The sequence below is a fragment of the Lampris incognitus genome, chromosome 16 (genome assembly GCF_029633865.1).
Source record: "Lampris incognitus isolate fLamInc1 chromosome 16, fLamInc1.hap2, whole genome shotgun sequence".
Taxonomy (NCBI): Eukaryota; Metazoa; Chordata; class Actinopteri; order Lampriformes; family Lampridae; genus Lampris; species Lampris incognitus.
In genome coordinates, this window is record NC_079226.1 from 4,525,731 (window position 1) to 4,541,017 (window position 15,287).

The 15,287-nt window shown below is 44.3% G+C and overlaps 1 protein-coding gene across 1 annotated transcript in view; it reads right to left on the minus strand.

Annotated features, from left to right (window-relative positions):
• Nucleotides 1–15,287, minus strand: part of LOC130126681 (MAX gene-associated protein-like) — a 95,087-nt gene that overhangs the window by 17,334 nt on the left and 62,466 nt on the right. Inside the window, exons 17-23 of the mRNA XM_056296296.1 lie at nucleotides 13,480–13,591; nucleotides 12,811–13,076; nucleotides 12,523–12,623; nucleotides 11,534–11,651; nucleotides 7,046–7,157; nucleotides 6,462–6,830; nucleotides 5,075–5,191 (exon numbers count right to left, since the gene is read on the minus strand). Coding sequence (XP_056152271.1) covers nucleotides 5,075–5,191; nucleotides 6,462–6,830; nucleotides 7,046–7,157; nucleotides 11,534–11,651; nucleotides 12,523–12,623; nucleotides 12,811–13,076; nucleotides 13,480–13,591 — 1,195 coding nt within the window. The remainder of the gene's footprint in view (nucleotides 1–5,074; nucleotides 5,192–6,461; nucleotides 6,831–7,045; nucleotides 7,158–11,533; nucleotides 11,652–12,522; nucleotides 12,624–12,810; nucleotides 13,077–13,479; nucleotides 13,592–15,287) is intronic.

Here is a 15,287-nt window from a genome sequence, read left to right on the forward strand (position 1 = left end):
AACTTGCACTTGTAGATGTAGCGACCAACTGTGTTAACTGACAAGGGTTTTCCCAAGTGCTCCTGAGCCCACGTGGTCATATCCTTTACACAATGATGTCGGTTTTTAATGCAGTGCCGCCTGAGGGGTCGAAGGTCACGGGCATTCAGTGTTGGTTTTGGGCCTTGCCGCTTACGTGCAGAGATTTCTCGGGATTCTCTGAATCTTGTGATGATATTATGGACTGGAGATGATGAAATCCCTAAATTCCTTGCAGTTGTACATTGAGAAACGTTGTTCTTAAACTGTTGGACTATTTGCTCACGCAGTTGTTCACAAAGTGGTGAACCTCGCCCCATCCTTGCTTGTGAACGACTGAGCCTTTCGGGGATGCTCTTTTATAGCCAATCATGACACTCCCCTGTTTCCAGTTAACCTGTTCACCTGTGGAATGTTCCAGACAGGTGTTTTTAGAGCATTCCTCAACTTTCCCAGTCTTTTGTTGTCCCCGTCCCAGCTTCTTTGGAACGTGTTGCAGGCATCAAATTCAAAATGAGGGAATATTTGCAAAAAACAATAAAGTTTATCAGTTTTAACATTAAATATCTTGTCTTTGTAGTGTATTCAACTGACTATAGGTGGAAAAGGATTTGCAAATCATTGTATTCTGTTTTTATTCACGTTTTACACAACGTCCCAACTTCACTGGAATTGGGGTTTGTATTTTCTACCAGTCATTTATTGAAAGTCTTCTAACTTTTTCCTTTATTTGTTGGTTTAACGGGTTGACTGTGAAGGACAGGAACAGCTTAAACAGTATGGTTCAGGTCTGCTCCAAGATAACTGGAGTCCAGCAGAGAGACTTTTGCTCTCTCTGGAAGAAACGTGTGGCCCAGAAAGCGAAAGGAATTATTAGCCAGTCTGACCACGTCCTGTCCACTGAATTCACTGTAATGTCCTCAGGCGGGCGCTATAAAGCACCCCTTAGGAAAACAAATCGCTATTCTAAGTCCTTCATTCCTTCTGCTATCAGGCTGTTAAATGCTGAGTAGTCATTTTAAATAAATGCTTTATTTTGTTTTAAACCACAATAGTTGGTTTATACCTTGTGTGTTTTCCACATGGCTTGTGGGTCTGTACGTTCACTGACTGTTGTACTGGAATATAACGTGCAATGCATCTTAGGATGCTTTATTTATTATTCTATTCTTTTAACTTAAGTGAATTTTTATCCTTCGCCTGGTCCTCGTGTGAGTCTGCATGCACGACCACACGAGGGCGTCAGTGTGCATCTCTTGCCCATGTACTGATCTGTCTGTTGTCTCTGACATACTGCAGCATGCCGCTTGTCTGTGAGTTTGTGTATGATCAGGGTAGACTGTGGAACTGAATTGCCCTTCTGGGACAAATAAAGTTGTCTGAATCTGAATCTGTCTGGCTGACTCCTTCCCACAGAGTACTTCTGAATCACAGATTTTAGGGAAGTGTACAGACAGCCCCTCCTCCAGTAGAGGAATGTGAAAACACCGCTCTAGAGACAAACTTTGCACAGACACAAGTCAGTATAGTCAGACATTTTAGGTGACACAAACGTAAGAAAAACACATTTTTGAGGGGAGGGGTACTTTACATAGAAAACCACACGCACACGCACACACAGACTAATTGTCTGCCTTCACATGAACAGTTTAAATTAATGTGATTTAATCAAAGAAGGCTGAATCAGTTACACCTGGATACAACTTTCATTGACAGAAACGTTTCATCACTCAACTAAGTGACGTGTTCAGACTGACGATGTCACTTACTTGAGTGACAGGTTTCAGTAGGAGTGAAATCCCAGTCGTTCTGGTGTTCAAGTGTTTCTTGTGATTGAATTTGTCTTAATTTGGGTTATTTTATGAAGATTTATTATTTTGTATTGTTTTATTTGAAGTGAGATATGCTTTAGGCCACATCTGAATTTGCATATGGGTATTTTATACTTTATTGGACAAAGCATTTACAATTTTATATTGTGTACATCTGGATATTTACATTCATCTTGCCCTGCTTATCTCAACAATAAATCAGATCATATCAAGTAACTTAGTACTTGAGTAGTTTTTCACTAGATACTTTCTCACTCTTATCTATTTACCCCCCCCCCTTCTCCCCAATTGTACCCTGCCAATTACCCGACTCTCCGAGACATCCTGGTCGCTGCTCCACCCCCTCTGCTGATCCGGGGAGGGCTGCAGACTACCACATGCCTCCTCCGATACATGTGGAGTTGCCAGCCGCTTCTTTTCACCTGACAGTGAGGAGTTTCACCAGGTGGACGTAGCACATGGGAGGATCACGCTATTCCCCCCAGTTCCCCCTCCCCCCTTGAACAGGCACCCCGACCAACCAGAGGAGGCGCTAGTGCAGTGACCAGGACACATACCCACATCTGGCTTCCCACCCGCAGACACGGCCAATTGTGCCTGTAGAGACGCTCGACCAAGGCAGAGGTAACACGGGGATTCGAACTGGCGATCCCCGTGTTGGTAGGCAACAGAATAGACTGCCACACTACCTGGACACACTCTTACTCTTATTTCTAATCATTTGGATGACTACTTTTACTTCTACTTGAGTCATTATTATTTTAAAGTAACAACACTTTTACTTGAGTAGTTTTTGGCTACTCTACCCACCTGTGGGTCCTGACCGACGGCTGAGGAGCCCTGCTGGCCACTGTGTGGTGCTGTTGTTACAAAGCCAAAATTGTGAGTTCTCACACTGAAAGTTCTCAAATCCACCTGAGCAGATTTTTTTCCCTCATAAAATGAGCCACTGATTATTCCATCACACCAGAGGAAGTGAAACTACAAAAAGTGTTTCCTTTAGGACATATTTTATTTCAATGATGCACAACTTCTTGTTCTCCAGCAGCAGAGGAACAGCACAGGAGAATCTCAACTTTTCTAGAATCGTTTTCTTGTTTAGACAGCCGGTTAACTTCGTCTGGGTGTAAATAAATAACAGGTTTTACAGGAGTTGAATGATTTCTACCCCAGATGATAACAAACATGAAAAGAAGCAAGAAGTAACAGTCCAGGAAAAAAACGGACAAACACCGTTTCCCCAACCAGATAACTTGGCTACAACCAGCAACTATTTTCTGTCGATCAGTTAATCGATGAATCGGATAAAAATCACAAAAATGTTATTGCCATCCTTTTAGAAAAAAAAATCCAAATTGAATACATTAAGACAAATCACACACCTAAATGTATGCTATACAACACGTGAAAAAGACATACACTTGTTTTTTAATCAAGTTCATAAAACAGGTATTTTTTATGTTGCTTGAATCCAAGCTGTTAAAAAAATAAATCATAAACAATACAGAAGAATGTAAACAACAATCGTGTTAACAGGCTTTGCTACATCAAATAGCTTTAAAACAGGCCATGGACTATGGAGGTATATTGTTTGTGCAGTAACACACACACACACACACACACACACACGCACGCACACACACACACACACACGCACACACACACACACACGCACACACACACACACACTTCAACCATTGACAGTGGCCTCATGTCAGTGACAACCCTAAAACAGCTGCTTGCTGTGGTGTGCATGGCGCTTTATTCCGCATCAAGTAACCACTCATGTCCGTTGCCTACCAACAAGGGGATCGCTGCTTCTCATCTCCGCGTTACCTCCGGTTTGGTTGGGCGTCCCTCCAGGCACAATTGGCCGTGTCTACGGGTGGACAGCCAGATGTGGGTATGTGCCTGGGTCGCTGCACTAACACCTCCTCTGGTCGGCCAGGGCACCTGTTCGGGAGGGGGGGGGGGGCTGGGGGGAGTAGCGTGATCCTCCCATGTGCTACGTCCACCTGGTGAAACTCCTCACTGTTAGGTGAAAAGAAGTAGCTGGCGGCTCCACATGTATGAGAGGAGACATGTGATAGTCTGCAGCCCTCCCCGGATTGGCAGAGGAAGTGGAGCAGCAACTAGGACGGCTTGGAAGAGTGGGGTAATTGGCCGGATACAATTGGGGAGGAAAAAAAAAAAGAAAAAAGGGAAAAATCCACAAAAAAAGAAAAGAAAAGTAACCACTCATGGCGAGTTGATTTTTCTGAAATGAGAAAGACAGTAAGTACAAGTATGCATCATAGCACATTTGACATCAGACTCAATGCATGCCTTCTAGTTAATAACTGCTTATGTAAAGGCAGTAACCCAAAGGCCGGTACACAACAAGACACTACACATTTATATACAGCGGCTATGCTCCACACCATGCAGTCTGTCCTAGCTCACACTGTACAGCGTCTCACTCCGACCTACTTTCAGTAAATTAACACTGAAGCATCTTCATCAAGTTGCCGTAACTAAGAACTGATTAGCTCTACTGGGTGGTGTTTCTTTAGCTTGCTAGGCTAATGCTAGTTACACCGCCTCTGCTCGACCACTGAGGCTAGCCAGCTAGTTACATACACTTGACATGCAATACTGAAGTAAATATGACTTAATAGACCACTCAAGCCGGATGTTGAGGAACCACCAGCTATCAGATAACGAGAAGGACCGTCTGCTGTGAGACGAACGACTCCTCACTTCAAAACGCACGGGTCTAAACTCACATAGGTAAGATTTGTAGTAACTTACCCTGCTGTTGCGTCCCCTTCATCCGTGGCTCAAACATGGTTTCGTTTCAGGTGTCGTCTCATTACCAGGGTGCTCCTGGGCCATGCAAGATCGGTTTTACAGTCTGCAGCTAGCACACTTTTTACTCCAGTTTAATGTGAAGTTTAGATGATTTTGGTTGAACAGTTTTCTCCACCTCCGCCATGGTTCAAATGTTTTTTTGTCCTCTTGAAGCAACGTAGCCAGCTCCACGACACAGCGGGCAACAACACACGCCCAATGGGTTGATCATGAAATTTATTGCCAACTTTTCGTATAATCAGATTTGATCAATTTCATCGTTTCGTTGCTGCCGTCCTACAGACAACACAGTACCTCAGAACCAGGTGTGGTACTTATTAGTAGTACAGCACTCAGAGTACTTGGTGTAGGTCATACTGAAGTACATTTGCTACCTGGTGTAGTAGCGCTCTGCAGCATGGTGGGTACGGTGGAGAGGGGGCCCAGGGGGAGGACTTGTTGCCCAGGCAACGCAGTCCCAACCAGAGACAGAACCTCAGCCTGTACTGTAGCTGTGTGGAGGGGAGGGGAGGGGGGGTCAGTTTTAACACAAAATACTTCATCCCATCATCATCAGTCAGAACAGAAGTATGTAACATTCAAGTTAGGACGTCCCATCGATCTGAGAGACCGTCATCAGAGCGGATTAAGACTTATTTCAACTGACTGGTCTCGGCTGGTAGTAACTTTCAACATGACTAAACATGATAAGACATTTAAAAAGACATCGTTTGAAGGAATACGACGAGTTTATCGGAATGGCCTTTTTGGTCAGTGTTTTCATTTTTGTAAGCATTGTAAGAATATTCAATATTATTTTTCAGTTTGTTTACTTTGTTGTAATGAAAACCGTCAGTGGACAGCTGTGACGTCATCTTTCTCTTTATGCAGAGCTACTAACTGTTGACTGTATCTTCCCTAGTTACTTTTATCTTCCCTAGTTACTTTTATCTTCCCTAGTTACTTTTACTAAACTCACTGTACTCAGAATATGCACCGTGCAGGTGTATTAAGCAGGAAGACATGAATACGAAATTGGGAATCGTTATTGACCTTTCGCAAAGTACCGCCCCAGAACGGTACTTGTCCAATCCTACCTTAGCAATGGTTCGTCAAGCTTTCAAACACAAAACAAAATGCTGAAACGGTGTGCCTATGGGATCTGCAGATCGGATACTAGATATGTGAAAAGTTTGGAGGGGGTGTCATTTTCTTTCCCTTCCCAAAACCCAGAACACAAGAAGCGCAATGTGGGCAATAGATTTGGCAGTATAGCAGACCCCATGGCCAGCTTAACCCATCCAAAAATCAACAAAAATACCTGTCTGCTCCAAGCTAAGCTTGCTACTAGCTATTATTGATAGCTAATACAGCTAACGTATTATTACTGTTACTTTTACCCACACAATGCGCTGATCTCTTCCTTCATGTTTTGGTGTTTTCCGGCTACTTCCTGGATAGTTCTGAAATGCTTGACGGGCATAGCAACAGTAACTAAGGGGGGCGGGACTTTGCGAAAGGTCAACTGGCAGATCTTCCCTAAAAATGACTCTGGGACGCCTCTGTAACCCAATAGTTAAGAGCGCATACCACATGGCCGCAATGTCGCCGGTTTGAATCCAGCTGGTGACCTTTGTTGCATGTAATCCTCTCTCTCTACCTGTCTGTCAACACTGTTGCTGTCAATAAAAGCAGAAACACCCCCCAAAAAAAAAACAAAAAACAAAAAACCTTCAACCAACTGACATGTGTTGGGGTTCACTCAGTGAACTGAAGCCTTACCCCCTGCTGGTGGAACCTGTGGGTTCTTCTTATGAGATGGGATATTAGGAACGGTCTTCGGTTGGTCCCAAATCGTTGATGCATTTTGGGATACAATGGATGAGGTGAGGATGGGTGCTGGCACCCTCATCATGGGCTGGAGGTTGGTGTGGGACTGCTGGGCAGTCTGCTGGGCTTGGAGATGTGCTGGATGTTCTTCCTGGGGAGGGCGCTCTGTTGTAGGCTGGGGTAAAGCGGTGGACTGTGCGGCATTCGATTCGCCCCCTGGTGGTGATCTAGCTGCATTGCATCTCCTCTGATCCTTTTCCAGTCTCCTCTGTTTAGCAGCGAGAAACTGTAACTTCCTCAAAATCTTGAGCTGGCTCTTACCTGTAAGACAGACAAGAAAGGTAATGAAAGGGTGAGGATCCCTCACACTGCGCTCGGTGGTTGAACAGATGACCAGAAAGAGATACTGATATATATATATATATATATATATATATATATATATATATATATATATATATATATATATATAATACTGAAGGATGAAGGACAATGTTCAACCCTGAGGACAGGGCTGGTTTGATGGAGGGAATTACCTGACCGTGTCGAGATGTCCTTGATATAGGTGGCTCGCTGCTGCATTAAATTGCTCTTCAACTTCTCCAGCTTCTCCCCTTCATCTCGTAACATGTTGATCTTCTTACGGGCCTGGCAGGAAAGAGGTTTTATTTTAAAATTATATCCTCTGAATTGACCATTTAAAAAAATAACGATCACCAGATTGATACACTAATCAGCGGGAAGGGAAAATCGAGGCCCTTTATGAGAAGGGCCAGAGCTGACCCTACTTCCTGCAGAGGCTCATGTCTTTTAACATCTGTAGTATGATGCTGCAGATGTTCCACCAGTTTGTGATGGCCAGCAGCATGTTCCTCACTGCTGTTTGTTGGGGCAGCGGTGTGAAGGCTTGAGATGCCAAAAGACTGAACGAGTTGATTAGGAAGGCCAGCTCTGCGCTAGCAGCGAATCTGGACTCTGGCAACGGTGTCAGGGAAGATGATATGATTTCATATACTTTATTGATCCCCGTAGGGAAATTCCTCTCTGCATTTAACCCATCCTAGCAGTGTGGCTAGGAGCAGTAGGCAGCCGCTGTGCAGCGCCCGGGGACCAACTCCAGTTCTTTTTGCCATTGCCTCGGTCTGGGGCACAGACAGGATTATAAACCCTAACATGCATGTCTTTTTGATGGTGGGGGAAACTGCAGCACCCGCAGAAAACCCACCGCAGACACGGGGAGAACATGCAAACTCCACACGGAGGACGACCTGGGATGACCCCCAAGGCTGGACAACCCCAGGGTTCAAACCCAGGACCTTCTTGCTGTGAGGCGACAGCACTAACCACTGCACCACCGTGCCGAGTAGGATGTTGACCAAACTTTTGGCCATCATGAACAATGCCTCACACCCCCTCCACCACACACTGATCATACACAGCAGCACCTTCAGCAAGACTCATCCCCTCCCAAGGTGCTCCACAGAAGGCCACAGGAGATCATTCCTGCCAGTGGCCATAAAACTGTTTAACTCCTCCCCATTCTGCCACAACACTGACCCTAGCGTTCTCGGTGGATGCTGAAGCAACAGCAATTACTGTTATTCTTATTATTTTTCATATTCAATACTGCATACTGTCACCAATACTCTAATAATTAAAGGACAACCCATAAATCCTCTACAGTACCACTATAGATAAGATTTATTCATGACTTATGTGAAATATACATCTGCCAGCTTGCAATTATGTGCAAGATACAATAACAAGAAGTGTTCAAGAACTGGGAATAACTGTACCCTGTGCAGTAACTGAACATGTGAATATGCTGCTGCATCTTTCTCTTAAATGAACATCTATATTTTCATTTTTTATTTCTCTACACTGCTCTTCATCCACACTGCTTTGGTACATAAATATACATTTCTTTATTCTAGTTTACAGGCCCCAAATACTTCGTTTTTGGGGGGGGGGGGGTTGTATAGTCTCTATAGTTTTTGCTTTATATTCTTGCTATTGTGTGTATTTTTGATAATGTGTGCTTTTGGATTATGCAAACTGTAATCTACCTGTCTATCTATCTACTTCCTCGATCATCCAACACCCCACTAAGAACAGCAGAGAGCACCTTTAATGAACATGACTGATAATATCAGATCAGTAAAGACAGAGCTATAGGAAAGGAAAATGTGACAAGGGTTTGTCTGGGGAAACCGTAAGAGACTGTTGTACAGTCACTCACTCAGGATAACATGAAAGTATCTTTTTTATTAATAATATTATTTTCGGCTGCTCCCGTTAGGGTGCGCCACAGCTGATCATCTGTTTCCATCTCTTCCTGTCCTCTGCATCTTCCTCTGTCACACCAGCCACCTGCATGTCCTCCCTCACCACATCCATAAACCTCCTCTGTGGCCTTCCTCTTCTCCTCTTCCCTGGCAGCTCCATATTCAGCATCCTTCTCCCAATATACCCAGCATCTCTCCTCCACACATGTCCAAACCATCTCAATCTTGTCTCTCTTGCTTTGTCTCCAAACCGTCCAAGCTGAGCTGTCCCTCTAATATAATCGTTCCTAATCCTGTCCTTCTTCATCACTCCCAATGAAAATCTCATCTTCAACTCTGCACCTCCAGCTCCACATCCTGTTTTTTCATCAGCGCTGCTGTCTCCAAACCATATAAGATAGCTGGTTTCACTACCATCTTGTAAACCTTCCCTTTAACTCTTGCTGGTACCCTTCTGTCACATATCACTCCTGACACTCTTCTCCACCCACTCCACCCTGCCTGCACTCTCTTCTTCACCTCTCTTCTGCACTCCCTGTTACTTTGGACAGTTGACCCCAAGTATTTAAACTCATATACCTTCACCACCTCTACTCCTTGCATCCTCACCATTCCACTGTCCTCCCTCTCATTCACACATACGTATTCTGTCTTGCTCCTACTGACTTTCATTCCTCTTCTCTCCAGTGCATACCTCCACCTCTCCAGGCTCTCCTCCACCTGCTCCCTACTCTCACTACAGATCACAATGTCATCCGCAAACATCATAGTCCACGGAGACTCCTACCTGATCTCGTCCGTCAACCTGCCCATCACCATTGCAAACAAGAAAGGGCTCAGAGCCGATCCTTGATGTAATCCCACCTCCACCTTGAACCCATCTGTCATTCCAACCACACACTGCACCACTGTCACTCTTGCCTCATACACATCCTGCACCACTCCTACATACTTCTCTGCTACTCCCGACTTCCTCATACAATACCACACCTCCTCTCTTGGCACCCTGTCGTATGCTTTCTCTAAATCCACAAAGACACAATGTAACTCCTTCTGACCTTCTCTATACTTCTCCATCAACACTCTCAAAGCAAACATAGAAGAAGAAGAAAGAAAGAAAGGAAGCCACTTTATTTTGTCATTGTACAGGTTACTATGAAATTTCTTTTCTGCATTTAACCCATCCTATTGTATGGGAGCAGTGGGCAGCTGTGATGCAACGCCCAGGGACCAACTCCAGTTCTTTTTCCTATTGCCTTGGTCAGGGGCACAGGCAGGAGTATTAACCCTAACATGCATGTCTTTCTGATGGTGACTAGCACATAGCAGAGTAACATCACATCTGTGGTGCTCTTTCATGGCATGAAACCATACTGCTGCTCGCTGATCATCACCTCTCCTCTTAACCTAGCTTCTATTACTCTTTCCCATATCTTCATGCTGTGGCTGATCAACTTTACACCTCTGTAGTTGCTACAGTTCTGCACATCACCCTTGTTCTTGAAAATCGGTACCAGTATGCTTCTTCTTCACTCCTCAGGTATCCTCTCACTTTCCAAGATTGTGTTAATCTAGTTAAAAACCCCACTGCCATCTCTCCTAAACACCTCCATGCCTCCACAGGTATGTCATCAGGACCAACTGCCTTTCCATTCTTCATCCTCTTCATAGCTGCCCACATCATCAAACCTTTTCTCTCTCTCATTTTCTTCATTCATCAGCCCCTCAAAGTATTCCTTCCACCTTCTCAGCACACTCTCCTCACTTGTCAGCATATTTCCACATCTATCCTTCATCACCCTAACCTGCTGCACATCCTTCCCAGCTTGGTCCCTGTTTAGCCAATCGGTACAAGTCCTTTTCTCCTTCCTTAGTGTCTAACCTGTCATACAACTCACCATATGTCTTTTCCTTTGCCTTCGCCAGCTCTCTCTTCACTTTATGCCGCATCTCCTTGTACTCCTGTCTACTTTCTTCATCTCTCTTGACTTTACCGCTTCTTCTTTGCCAACCTCTTCCTCTGTATACTTCACTAAACTTCCTCATTCCACCACCAAGTCTCCTTGTCTTCGTTCCTCTGTCCAGATGACACACCAAGTACCTTCCTAGCTGTCTCCCTCACTATTTCTGCAGTGGTTGTCTAGCCATCCAGTAACAATTCACTACCACCCACTGCCTGTCTTAACTCCTCCCTGAACTCCACAGAACAGTCTTCCTTCTTCAACTTCCTATATTTTATGGAAAGATTTTATGAAATATGAAAGTATTTTTTGTTACTTTCCCCAAACCCAAATTCCCTCTTCATGAATCTTCTATGGATTAAACACTTTCATCTTAATAAAGAAACATCCATAGGCAAAAAGCCAAAGTCATCTTTTTCATGCAAGTCTCAACAGTCCTATCAAGTTTCTCCAAACTTGCACAGTAACATGTCACATTTTTGAAAACTGTTCCTTAGTCCTGCATCGTTTTTCTTATTGTTGTCATGTCCAATAAACCTTCAGGATAAGGTCTTCCACTGTCAAATTTCAGTTGTCACAGTAAACAGACTAAGCCAACAGTGGTTAACTGACCAAAATAAAATTTATTTGATTTACCAAATGGAGCAAAACGGTTTCATAGATTCCCCCCCCGCCCCCATCCCTGTTCTCTACTTAGTTAACTAACTGTTTTAGTGAGTTGGTAAACATCAGTTTTCAATGTGGTGACCGTGTCTGGGCCAGTTGGTCCTGGTATTACCAGCTTTATGAGGGAGCATTTCGAGACGCCCTTAGCTTCCAAATTCAGTGCTGCCTTCACAGCCTTAAACTTGTCCGCCAGCCGATGTTGACTAGAGTCCTTCACAGGCAAACCGGGGCTGTTGGTAAATAGAGACAAGAACAGGCTGAAGTGAACTGTAGTTCCTCATCTCAAAGTCTTAAAGAGTAAATAAAGCTAGACCATGTTCATGAGTTTTCTGACATCTACAGGTTAAAAACATGGCAGGCTGGTCTTGTAACTCTGTGATGTTAGCAGAAAAGGATAAACACAGCTGCAGCTAATATTAATAATGGATCCATCTGGCAACAGATCCATTAAAAAGAGAAGAAGAAAGCCACTATTTTGTCATTGTATGGTTACAACGAAATTTGTTCTGTGTATTTAAGCCATCCTATGTATAGGAGCAGTGGGCTGCTGCAGCACCTGGGAACCAACTCCAGTTCTTCTTTCCATTGCCTTGCTCAGGGGCACAGGCAGGAGTATAAACCCTAACATGCATGTCTTTTTGATGGTGGGAGGAAACCGGAGCACCCGGAGGAAACCCACGCAGACCCGAGGAGAACATGCAAATGGAAATGTCATGGAAATGCCATCAAAATCACCGAAATGGTCTAGTGTTTACTCTTCCCGTTTTTCCGTTTGTCATTGTAGGTCATTCTGAATGAAAGAATAAACCTATAAAACTAAATAGGTATAGTAAATTCAATCCACTTTGGTAAAAAAATAAAAATCACAACCTCGAATTCAATAGAGTACTTTTTTTTTAAATCGAGACAAAATAACACTTTTATAGACTGTGCATCTATAAGGTTTTAATTTTGTCAACCAAGATGATTTACCCAATTTATAGTAAATCCTTTTCCATTTTGTGTTGCTGGTAATTTTCATAGAAATACCACTTTCTTGAAGTAGAGATCTAATTTGTGGCAGTGGTAAGGAAGGTGGACTGTGGGAGTTTTAGTTCTTACTCTGAGTTCAAGTTCGTGGTCATGACTGTCAGCCTCCTCTGAGCCAAGTTCATTAGATTACAATCCTCCACCGTCTCAATGTCCACGTTGTCATCATCATCCTGAGACACAGACGAGAAACACAGGTTGACTGTTTGCTTACTGACAACTTTGGACGTACTGGTTTTAAGACCAAACTTGACACCTACAGGCACACATCACCCAGACAGGCATGCATAAACACACACACACACACACACACACACACACACACACACACACACACACCATTGTCCTGTGTGTTCTTACACTTGAGATTTTGATGGTGTCTTTCTTAGCAGAGACACACTCATCAGATGAGTTGTCTGTCTGCTCATCTGTCTCCTCCAACAAATCCAATACTTCCATCACATTTGCCTCCACCCGGGGTTTACGTCCTTCTCTGTCCAGCAGGAGTTGGTCACCCTGTGTTTCCTTTACCAGTTTAGACGGACCAGAAACCTCTAGGTCAAACTGGGTTGTCGTGTCAGTGGAGTGGCGCTGGAGCTTCCTGTACACAATGTCCTTTCTCTCTCCTGGTGGACATGCATATGGGCGATCAAACAGGGGAAAGCAGAGAGACTGTGACATCACTTCCTCCAAAGCAGCGTCTCTCTGTCCTTGGGATTGGTTGGTCTCACCTCATGACTTTTATTTATCCCACATACAGAACTTTAAGTAAAGCATGATTCTATTAAAAATTGCACAGACAATCTTTAATACTCAGTTTATGAGCAAAGTAAAAGATAAAGTAAATGAACTTTCTATCTGGTGTGTCTCTCTCAGCTCTCCAAATGACTACCTGCTGGACTTATCAGTCTCCATGGAGGACTGTGTGGAGACTAGTTTGGGAACGGGATGAAGATTCACTGGTTTTATTTTGACACCACCAGTATAAAGAGATGAAGTTAAACAGGTTTAGCGCTGCTGTGTGTTTACCAGTCATCTGAGAGACGGCCCGGACACGTTCTGCCCTCTCCTTCTTAAGCAACTGCTTCTTCTGCTTGAGGTCCCTCCTCATCTTCCTCAGTGCCAGAATCTCCTGCTGGGCCTGGGAGAGGCACGTACACATACAAACATGTTGTCTTTCAAACTTCTGATCATAATGTACAACCTTTAGGTTTATGCTGCTCCGACAAGAGTGTCGTTTCATAACTACATGTGACAAATGCCCTCGACATGCTATACACAGTGATAATGTTTTATACTAGGGATGTTCTGATCGATAGGCTGCCAATCATTACTGGTCAATTTTCTTTCTAAATAGTTTGATCGGCGCTCTCTATAAAGGCTGATCAGAAGAGCCGTTCAGATGACGTAAAATACATGAGACATTTCTCTGTGTGTGGCAAAAGAAGCTCGCTGTGGTGTCCGGGTGGCGTAGCAGTCTATTCCATTGCCTACCAACATGGGGATCGCCTGTTCGAATCACCGTGTTACCTCCGGCTTGGTTGGGTGTCCCTACAGACACAATTGGCTGTGTCTGCGGGTGGGAAGCCGGATGTGGGTATGTGTCCTGTTTGCTGCAATAGCACCTCCTCTGGTCGGTTGGGGCGCCTGTTCGGGGGGGAGGGGGAACTGGGGGGAATAGTGTGATCCTCCCACACGCTACATCCCCCTGGTGAAACTCCTCACTGTCAGGTGAAAAGAAGCAGCTGGTGACTCCACATGTATGGGAGGAGACATGTGGTAGTCTGCAGCCCTCCCAGGATCAACAGAGGAGGTGGAGCAGCGACCGGGACGGCTCGGAGGAGTAGGGTAATTGGCCGGATACAATTAGAAGAAAAAGGGGGTAAAAAAAAAAATCCAAAATAAAGCTCGTTAAACTGGCTTCACCGGTCTGGCAGTTATACAAGGTGTCCGAAAAAGAATAAAATCACTACATGCAATGTGAAGCAGAAATCCCTCGTGGTGGAACGCAACGACATTTAAATACTGCGAGCCTCATTAGACATTCGAGAATTCGTCACGTCAAAGAATATGGCGAGTATGAAAGGCAAGGGAGCGCAAAGTCAGTAAAGCGAGTTAACCCTTTAGCAACTCAGTCTTCCATCACTCAGTTGTCAGGGAGACATTTAAACGACAGGTCCCTATTGCAGCGACAGTAAGAAGTCAAAAGAAATATCAGCCAAGATAATGGAACTCATTGGCCTTGATCAGCAGCCTCTTTCTGTAGTGGAAGATGAAGGGGTCCGACAACTTATTACATACTTGGATCCATGCTACATCCTTCCAGGGCATAAATATTTCACGGACGTATGCCTGCTGCAGTTATACCACACAGTGTATACACATATTGACAGCATTTTAAAAGACAAAGTCACATCAGTTAGTTTTAAAAGGGACATGTGGAGTTCGAGTGCATGTCCCATGTCTCTGTTAAGCTTAATCACGCACTTTATTGATCAAAACTTCAAACAACACAACGTTGTTCTTCATTGTAAAGAATTCACAAGGTCACACACAGCGGGGGCTCGGGCTGTCACATTCAGTGACACGTTCCGATCCTTGGGAATCCCAAGAGAAAAGGTACACGCTATTCTAAGCGATAAGGCTAAGAACATTGCAAAGGCCACGAAGGATGCGGATTTACCCAGCCTACCCTGTACGGCGCATACACTCCAGCTCGTTGTTGCTGAGGGAGTATTGACACAGCGAAGCATCTCCGATATATCCTGATGCGTGCTCAATAATCCAGGTAAAATCAAAGAAAGTTGAATCAGTTCGTCTGGACACGTTTATTAACA